At 33.6% G+C, this 10,862-nt stretch overlaps 1 protein-coding gene across 1 annotated transcript in view; it reads left to right on the forward strand.

Annotated features, from left to right (window-relative positions):
* The window catches only part of LOC142350481 (uncharacterized), a 111,517-nt gene that overhangs the window by 33,341 nt on the left and 67,314 nt on the right, over positions 1-10,862 (forward strand). Inside the window, exons 10-11 of the mRNA XM_075402332.1 lie at positions 3,002-3,331; positions 6,622-6,695. Of these exons, the coding sequence (XP_075258447.1) occupies positions 3,002-3,331; positions 6,622-6,695 (404 nt within the window). The remainder of the gene's footprint in view (positions 1-3,001; positions 3,332-6,621; positions 6,696-10,862) is intronic.

Below are 10,862 nucleotides of genomic sequence, written 5' to 3' on the forward strand. Positions count from 1 at the left end.
AAATGTCCATAATGAGATGCTCCAAGAAGTTGACAGTTGACATTATTCTAAACTGAGCGCTTACGTGAGAAATAGTGCAAAATTGTTCAAAATTGGGCAATTTGAGACAAGCAAGTCAGTGGAAGAATTCGTGTCTATGATTCGACAACGGAAATAGCTCAAATCAATGTGATCAGATAAAAACACTGTATATTCTCAAGGTTCTTTGTCTCATTATATATATTTTTTTGTGTCACAACTTCCATAAGAGATGCTGGAAAAATCATTTTTCAAGGAAATGATCTGCAGTGAAATACCGTTGGATCAAGTGAAAATATAAAGCATCTTTTTAAATAACGGGTCTAATTTTTATGATGGTCAACTCAATGACGGAAATATTTTTAATTGAAATAAAAAACACCAATATATTATCATTTATGTAATGTTTGACGATTTAGATCACTATTAGGGCTCTGAGATTGCAATTCGTTTTTTACGTGTAATGCCAAAAAATTTACAAAAATGTGATCAAATAACGAATGCAACGAAGTGTTTTAAAAATTACCATTGAAAACAGATACTAAAACGCCTTAAACTATTTTATTGTGAGCTTGTTAGGGGGTCTAAACAGGTGAAAATTCTGTGAAAATAGAACAGTATGGGATTGAAATCAGCATCTCCTAATTTCAAGACTAGCGTGCTACCCATTTCCACCAACAGATCTTAAGTTCTCGAACTTGGTCTTTTTTATATCCCATTCTAATGTTTTTTCTTGCTCCTCGAGGATTCTTTTCTCTAGCCAAGTGTACGTCGAACAATTAGAGCTTCTTTTCAAACTAAGACAAGCTGATTTTATGTGCAATTTACATTAGGTTGTTCTCTTTCAATCTTCTGACAGTGGTTTCCATTTTCATTGATATGATGGGGAAAGGTCTATTGATGTAAAAATAGCAAATTAATCGATTGAAAGGACCAGTTTAAGGGATTAGGATAGCGTACGTAAACTCTTGTCTTTAGTTCAAAAATCGAAACGAGATTAATCATACAAAATGCGTTTGTGATTCTGCACTGCAGGTGAGGCAAAATTTTACAGCTATCGATTGAATGTGCGGAGATGCAATCCTATGCGACAAGGATTGTGCAGTCCAGACAAAAAATGTGCATAATGGGATGCTCCAAGAAGTTGACATGATTCTACATTGACCTGTTATGTGAGAAATAGTGCAAAATTGTTCAAAATTTGGCAATTTAAGACAAGCAAGTCAAGGGAAGAATTCTTGACTATGATTCGACAATGCATTAGCTCAAAAATACAACTATGAACAGACAAAACTATTACACATTCTCAATATCCTTTCTCTCGTTAAATTTTTTTGTTCGAGTCACAACTCCCATAAGAGCTGCTGGGAAAAAGAACCGGCTGCTGGGAGAAAAAACTGCTGGGAGAAAGCGACCTAAGTTTCCGACTATAACTGTCGAGACCTCAAGCAAAGAGAAAAAACCTTTCTTTTAGTCTGTTTTTTTATAAATCAATGAAAACTTGATTAAAAGCAACAAGACTGAAAAAATTATTGCATTAAAAAAAAATCGAGTCACTTGCACACCTGGTGATCTCCACGTTCCAACTCCGATTTCAGACTTCGATATTAACTTGCAAATAAAACTGATAAGTTATCTGAGCTATCTATCTCAGTTAGCTCACAGAAAAGAAGTAAAGTATTCTTCTTTTTGGTCACATGGTTCGACAAAGTGCCCTATGAATAACAATAGCGCAACAAAATGTATGCTCTCAAGTATTTAACGTCTAGGAGGCTACCCCAACCGAAAAAGACATGAATCATTTTAGACCACATCACCCGAGCATTTTTTAAGGAAATGATCTGCAGTGAAATACCGTTGAAACAAGTAAAAATTTAAGGTAATTTTTCCTATAACGGGTTTAATTTACATAGTGTTTAACTCAATGACCAAAAATATTTTCAATTGAAATCAAAAACAGCATGAAAATGTACGACTTTTGTACTTTGTAAACATAAACAACCGTGTAACTTAGATCACATTTTTATTATCAGTTTTTTAGTTTTGCGAGATCTATTTTAGAAACATTTTATCGAAGAAAAATCTTACATTCATTCTTTGCAAAAACATGACAACGACATGTGAATACTTGAGCAAGAAATAGGAAGAGAATACGATTCATCAGATGCGCAATAACCCGGATCAAGAAATTTTCCAGAAACTATGTAAGAATGGCGCTGACTTTTCAAAAACTCCGGCGCAAAAACCTTACATAATAATGCGCTGAAATGCGCTGAACTTTTGCAAGAAAAGAGCTGAATACCTTAAATTTTCAAAGAAAAATTAGAGTCGAATGAGACTCGAACCCTAATTTGCTGTGCCTTGTCCACCACTTAATCCGCTGCGCCAGCGATTCTGGAAAGTTTTTCCATTTCCTTTGATTTTACATTAATGAACAATTTAGTTACAAATGCGCTGAAAATTCAGCGCATTTATTGCAGAATTTCAGCTCATTTCAACTGTTTTCAGCGCAACTCCAACAAATTTTTAATAGCAAATGTGAGACCAATTTAAATTTAACCAACTTCAGGAATAAGTGCCAAAAAGCGTTCAAATCCACTGAGTTTATTAATGCAAAACACTGAATTTTGAATGCATTTCTTACAAAGTTTCAGCGCATTTCAGCGCATTATTATGTAAGATTTTTGAGCTGAAATTTTGAAAAATCATTGCACTTCAGCACATTTCAGCGCATTTCAGCGCATTCAGCTCATTTCTTACACAATATTTGTACATTCAGTGCATTACAAAATATTGCGCTGAAACGGCGCCGACATCTCGACCCGGGACAGAGAACTTGAGACGATTCGGTGAAACGGTTATCTCGCTAGGCGCGCAACTAAAAGATGCTGACTGGAAGGTAGTATGGCCCACTTTCACAGTAAATGTCATTTTTTGAGCCACCAAACAAAACACAGTTACAATCTTTTATCTTTTTATTTAGCCGGACAACACGACGAATGCAACAAAGACAGCTCCAACTATTTCAGTCAAGACAGAAAATGCACATTTACAACCTCAACTACAATAGGCATCTTCAGTTACGACGTTTCAGTCACCGCGACCGCGCCCAATGGCTTGATACAGAACAGCACCACCCCCTACTCATTAGTATATTCGGCATTTCCCGTTTTTCAAGGATGTGTGGCCTATAAGAGCCACTACCGTTTACTAATAACACGTGTTCGATGCTTTGTGGACTGGCAACCTCTTGATGACTTGACACCTAAGGCAGTGCTGATAAACCCTGGCAATTTTCAGACTCCAGTTTCAGGTACCAAAAGTTAAACTTACAGATCTAACGTTAAAACTCAGATCCCTTATCCTATTCTGACGCTTCTCAAGTTGAGGTCCCTGCCGGAAGAAATTATGTCCAGACTAAAGATGAACTCACATGGGGGGGGGGGCGTTCAAAATTTCGTAGTCTGGAAACATCGAAAAACTCACGATAGTCGCGACATGAACGCACGAAGTTCTAGTGGACGCACAAAAGTCTGAGCATGAGCGCACATCGATCTGGAAGTGGACACTTTTGCGTTCATCAACTATTGTTGTCATGACAACAGTTGCATAACTTACCTTTGAGAACGCGTTAACAACTCTGTGGTGATAATTTAACCACCTCTTGTTACGATTTTAACAGATGCTTAACTTGAACCATCGTTACCGTGATTATACTACGAGTTTACTGCATTTTTATTGCCATTGTTTGCTTAGTAGCAAAAAAGTGTGCGAAAAACTCGTAATGTAGAGACGAAGCAGATTTCGTAGTGTTAATTGGGCTTTAATGTGTTATTTCAGGGGCAAGTTTTGCAATTGTTGTTATCCCAGCGTGAATTGACGAAAAAGCATTACGCGGTTGTTATTGATCTCTTGAAGTTATTCAGGTACTTGGCTGTGCCTCGAAGTTTGATAAATTCCCGATGGCGACAATGACAATTGCAATTTCCATTTAAGGTTCCTTGTATGATACTTTTAATGATAGACTAGGATTTTTCAGGTCTAAGATATTTGCCGTTGACAATTACTTATCGTGATATTGAAAAATTTGATTGAGAAAAACTAGGGGAAAAAATTATCACCTGCTTTGTACGAGTTACTCCGAGAATACTAAACTGTACACATAAAAAACCAAATGTCGTATTCCCTCCCGGGTCGAGGTTTTTGGGTAAATTTTTGTAAGAAATGCGGTGAATGCGGTGAATTTTCGTACGAAATGCGGTGATTGCGGTGAATGCGGTGAAAAAAAATAATTCACCGCTTTTCACCGCATTTCTTACAAAAATTCACCACCAAATTCACCGCATTTCTTACAAAAATTCACCGCATAGACTATTATGGCAAAATAATGTAAGAAATGCGGTGAATGCGGTGAAAGCGGTGAAAAAAAGTAATTCACCGCTTTCTCTCAAGCGGTGAATTATTTTTTCTCACCGCTAGCTGCGGTGAAAAAAAATAATTCACCACATTTCACCGCATTTCTTACAAAAATTCACCGCATATGGTTTCCAAAGTTTACTCAATCTGATTTAAATTCACAAGAATTAACAAACAAGTAAGTGACAGTTGGCGCAGTGGAATAAGCATTGGAAGGCATGCAGGAGGTCAGAGGTTCGAACCCGTGTAGGGACGATTCTTTTTTGTAAGAATACTGAGAACGCGGTGAAAAAAAATAATTCACCGCGATTCACCGCATTCACCGCAAAAAGATGTAAGAAATACGCGGTGAAAATTATTTTTTTTCACCGCATTTCACCGCATTTCTTACGAAAATTCACCACCAAACCTCGACCCGGGCTGGATCAAGAGATATTTGTTTCTCGGAAACCAGAGCGAAGCAAAATGAAGTTTTCGCGCAGATAATGTTAAAAATTGATTTTCCCGAGTGGAAAAGATTATTTGGAAATGTTATTGCACGCTAATGGCTATAACTACCGTGTGAAAGCAAAATCATTTAGACCAGCTGCATAGGTACTATAACAAAGCAATTTTGCTCGTCACAACATTAAACAAGTGAGAGCAAGAACATCTTGTGAGAATTTTAAAGCCTCTTTGATGTTTTTTTTTAGAATTTATACCCAATTAACATGATGTTTTTTAACTTGGGGAGGAAAACAGATTTTGCTAAGGAGGTATGGATACCCTGAAAATGCTCGAAGAATAGATCGGAGGACAATGGACCGAAAAGAAGCATTGAGACAACCGGTCGAAATCGAAAATGTTACTTTAGTCTAGACCTCCTCTAGAGCTCCACCTATGAAAAGACCATGGTGGACCAAAGAGAGTATTACTAGAAAACGCCGGACCCAATTGGGCTATGAAATGAAGTTTGCTAGACGTTATTAATCATCTGGATTTTTGCTCGACCCGAAAATATTCTCAGGATTGCGTCAAGCAAAAGTCAAACTATAGGTTAAGAAAAAGCCGTTTTATGGGTGTTGTTTGACCAGTCAAATATATTGGCAAATATTGGTCCAGCAAAGTTCGTCTCAAGAATCTGCACTTTTGCTTAAAACTTTTGGTGCATTTTTTGCTCACTAATGATTATAAGATAGTCAGAATGTCTGCTTCTTCATCTTTTGCGATGGTGAAGTACAATATCTGTCAAAAAAGGAAATTTGGTAAAATAATTTACATTTTTGGAAGGGAAAACAACTGAATGATGCCACATTTTCATCATTGGTCATGGGAATGAGTTCGTTACAACTAAACTGCGTAGGTTCTTTCAGTTAAGTAACATGGCGCGCTATTCCGGCTGTAAATACTGCACTATCGGAATCATAGGGTTTCGGCAGTTTTCCAGCCGAGTTTCAATTAGGGCTGCAGCACCGTTGCTGCCTCAGTTTGTGCAGCAGCAAACAAAAAAATTCTCGAAATTTGCAAAAAATTAGACGTATTAAAAGCCTTTTGCTCCGCCCAAAACGCTTAACAAACGACTTTTCTTGACCCACAAATTACTGTAAAAAAATTTCGCTCGACCAATGAAAAGACCATGCTTGACCGTAAAGTCCTATAAAAGGAATTTTTGCTCAACCCATGGAAAAACTTTTGCTGGTTGTCAACTAAAACGCTCGACTGCATAACTTTGAAAAATATTGATCCTTTTCTAGAGTATTTGGGTATTTCCATAAGTTTGAGTCTGGACTAAGAGAAATATAGCGCCTAATATTGGTGTGATACTTTGCTTGGCAATTTTTGTGTTTGACAAATTTAAATCAACTTCCATGAGCAGCAATTGTCGCAATCAGAAATTACAACAACGAATAACATTAGCCGATGAAAATTAAGACTAATTATCAAACTAGAATTGTGTTTTCAATCTAATGTCCCTTCGATCTATTGCTAAGGTTTACGATTAATGGAAAAAATAAAGCAGATACAGGAACGCTTGAAATCTCACATCAAGAGTCATCCTTCCAGTATACCAAGGTAAACTATAAATTTTTAACTGATCTTATGTCCTAAATTACAAATATACGAATCAAGAAAAAAGTCAATATGTAATTTCTAATTTTAATAACAATGAGAAGAATGAAAATGGTTTTTTGTTGTAATGTGTTTTAGATGCAGTGGCTTCTACATTTGCTAAACATGCGTATCATTTCGACTTCGATGTATCCACATACTCAAATATCCCGGTGAGAAACTATTGACCATTGAACTACACACACAGAGACACACACACACACAGATACACACACACACATACACACACACACACATACACACACGCGCGCACACGAAAACACAAACACATATAGGTTCTTAAATGGTCAAATGGATGTTTTTTTTTTCTTGGGAGTTATATTTTTTTCGCGAAGTTTTTCGTGAAAATATTTTTCGTGAATTTTTTTTCGTTAAATTAGATAGCCAAATTAAAAATGCACACACACGCACACAAAAACAAACACACTTAAACACAGTCAGATATGCATATATATATATATATATATATATATATATACTCTTTTACATATATATATATATATATATATATATATATATATATATACTCTTTTACATATATATATATATATATATATATATATATATATATATATATATATATGTATATATATACATAAATATATACACACATATATATATATATATATATATATATATATATATATATATTTATATGTATATATTTGTTCCGACCCCACTTGTGGGGGAGGAACTATATACTCAAATGGGTTTTTTTTGTTCAGTCAATTTTGGCCGATCGATATATTCATCGTAGAGAAATGTGAGTGGTATCATTAAAAAGCTCGTCCAGCGTAGAACTCGAAACTAAAAAGATTTTTTTGAAATTAGTTTTTTTCGAGGAGTTATCGAGGATTGAAATTTTTTGTGAAAACGGGATAATTAGCATGATTTTGCTCACAATTAGTGAAATTTTTCTTCAAATTAAGATCTTCTTTTAATAAAACTATGAATTCAAAAATTTGATTTCATGCCACAAAATGAATCGATTTCGAGTCTCTAATGGACGAAAGGCGATAAAAAAATTAGTTAGGGTCTCATAGGGAAGTTAACTATCAAAAGAATTCAAATTATATTTGCGAGCTCTTTTTAAACAAACTTTTCATATCTTTTTTCTTTTCTTAAGTCAACTATAGACTAGTCACTTCTCATACCGAGGTTCCGTTAATTAGAAACCTGATTTACAGTCTAATGAAGCCCAATGAACAAAAAATTTGTTTTCAAGGAATCGCTCGTGTTTTTTTTGGCTTCGACTCATAGTTTTCGTAATTTTAAATGAAATTATGATTTTCTTTTTGAGGTTTTCCTAATTTTTTGGAGTCCTATGGCATAGACTCTTTGACTATAAGTGCTCTAAGTTTCATATTGAGCATAATTGAACATATCTAGAGCTTTGAGTGGGCAGCTAACGGCTTTCAAGTCTTTAAAAGAAAATTTTTCGAGAATTTTTTTCAAAATTAACCGATCCTAAGTTTCTTTTCGTGAACAGTAAGTCAGTATCAGTAATGAAAGGACCCCCTTCTTTTCTACTGCAACCAAAATTATTTTGGTTAGTGGTTCTATCCTTTAACTATATTCTATATGTCTTCAATGCCACAAGATTTCAGAATTAAAAAAAAAATTGGATTTTTTATTTATTTGTCGCTGTTGAAATCTTATCATATTATCCTGATACTGATTTATCCCATTGGCTTAGAGAAAACATTCAATGTACCATGGTTAAAGTTCTAGGAGAAAAGCTTATGGTTTAAATGGCTTCGACACTTTCTTCTCGCTCTTTTATTGATTTTTTGATTTTTGCCTGTATTTGTTGTTGTTTCTATAGCCCTGAGATTTATTGTAATGTCATATTGGTTTACTATGCACGAGAATGTCCTTGGACTCCAAAAGAGGCACAACTGAGCGTATTTATTGACATCCTTTCAAAGCTATTGAATTTAATGGCTGTTAGACTTTAAAAAAGATATTTACAGAACTTTTTTTAACATTAACCGATCATAAACATATTTTCGTGAACTGTAAGTCAGTCTCAGTAGTGACCGAACCCCATTACTTTCTACGTGAACCAAAATTAATCTATTTAGCGGTTTCATCTGCTTACTATTGGTGTTATGACTTCGATGCACGAAATTTTTAAATTTTTGTTTAGTTTTACTCATAATTTTTGGTTCCTTTTGAAATTTTTCCACTTTATCCTGTTATTTATTGTTGCATTGGCTTAGAAAAGACGTTAAGTGGATCATACATATAGTTTTCAGAGAAAAGCTTATGCTTTAAATGGCTTCGACACTTTTTCTCGCACTTTTCTACTTAATTTTTGGATTTTGCCTGTTTTTTTAGGTTTTCATAGTCAATGTTTTATTGTAATGTCTTTTGATGATCTATGAATGACAAACATCCTTTTTGTGTCTTCGAGGCTCAACGTACCGTATTTTTTAACTTCCGTTGAAAGCCATTAAATTTAATTGCGTTCATACTACGGGTTTTCTCAAAAATTTCGTGGTTTTAATGTATTTGTTCATGTTTGTTGATTCATTGGAGTCAAATTGTTAAAAAGAGTATCCCCATGCTGTTAAAAAATTATTAATTTTTCTCGCTCATTTTTTTTCAAATTTGCTCTTTTTGCCTGTGTTTTTATTCTATAGGTAGTCGCAAAGTGTTGACCAGTCTGATAAGATTATAATTAGGGATTGAATGAATTATGTTACCCGAAGCAGTTACTTTATAGCGAACAGTTTTGAAGTTTATGATATTACACCTTTTTAAGATTTTTCAGGATTTTTCATTTTTTTCAGTTTTTGTGGTTCTTTTTGTCAACTTGTAACTTTTTTTTCATCATTGAGAGGTCCCATACAATTACTTGTTTTTTTAAAAATTAACGTGGTTACCGATCTTATGGCGTAATTGATGTTTTGTTTGTTGGACAATATGCGTTTTCATAAAAAGTTATGTGAGTGGTGTTTTTGTGTTTCTTCTTCTCTTCCATTAGCACAATAGCGTAATAACAGATCCAAATGATTTTCAAATATGGCCCAATTGAATTTATTTATTCATTCAGTATAATTTTAGCTTAATTGGTATAATTAGAAACTTGAATAGAAAAACATAATATTCAGACATTAGCTAATTATTTTTAATGGCTCTAATAATTTGTGTTTTCGCAATGTTTGTTAACTGCTGTTCGTATTTTTTTGAGTTTTTCTGCTTCTTTAGTCCATTCCGAAGACTTAGTCTAGCCAAAGTCAGGTCCTTCTGGTTTTATTATGACATTTTAGTAAATCTATCAATAATAATTTCGTTAAAAGCTAATGATTTTTAAGACCTTTGAAATTATTTGGTTTGAAAAACGTTAATTGATTTTTGAATATCGCCTCTTTACTTCTTCTGTTTGTCGACTTGTTACCTAGTCTTTTTAAGGAAAAATACTATCTGCAGCGTAGTTAAGAAAAACTAATTTTGTGTAATTAGGGTTTTGTCTGATTGTAATTTGACGTTGATATTAGGTGCTTTTAATCTTAGAATTTGAGTTTATGCCATGCAATTTCGTTTTTGCTTTTTTGTTGTTGTTGTTGTTTATTCTCGTAGTTTTTTTAATGGCAGATGTCCTTTTAATGAGGCATGCATTACTTAATTCAGTTATTAGTTTGGTTGTGTAACGATTTTTTTGATCTAAAACATTTATTTTTGTTTATCTCTTTGCCAAAACTTTAAGTCAAAAGACAGTTAGGTCAAAAATGTAGATTAGCGCAGTTGGGAACATCATGTGCAAACGCACATTAACGAGCCTCCTTGTCATATATATATATATATATATATATATATATATATATACATATCCATATATATATATATATATATATATATATATATTAAAGCAAATGTACATATTCATCTATATATATATATATATATATATATATATATATATATATATACATATCCATATATATATATATATATATATATATATATATATATATATATATATTAATGCAAATGTACATATTCATCTATATATATATATATATTATAAAATTTTATAAGTTGTTATTTACCAAGATAATCATGGAACCGTTTGATAAATTTGAGATTCAACCGGGAGATAATGGACAATAAATCATAGCGAAAGAGTACTAATTGAAAGGTAAACTATAAATTTTTTAAATTTTATCCAGAAGAAGATTCAAACAATACCCGAACATGTGCTTATCGTAACAGTGCTCTTAAAGTCCCCTATGTAGTTATTGCAAGTGCAGATTGCATAAGAAGCTCAATGCTTGAGTAATTGTTCAAGATTATAAGTATCCAAGCCCCTTCTC

The sequence above is a fragment of the Convolutriloba macropyga genome, chromosome 12, assembly GCF_964194025.1.
Source record: "Convolutriloba macropyga chromosome 12, txConMacr16.3, whole genome shotgun sequence".
Lineage (NCBI taxonomy): Eukaryota > Metazoa > Xenacoelomorpha > Acoela > Convolutidae > Convolutriloba > Convolutriloba macropyga.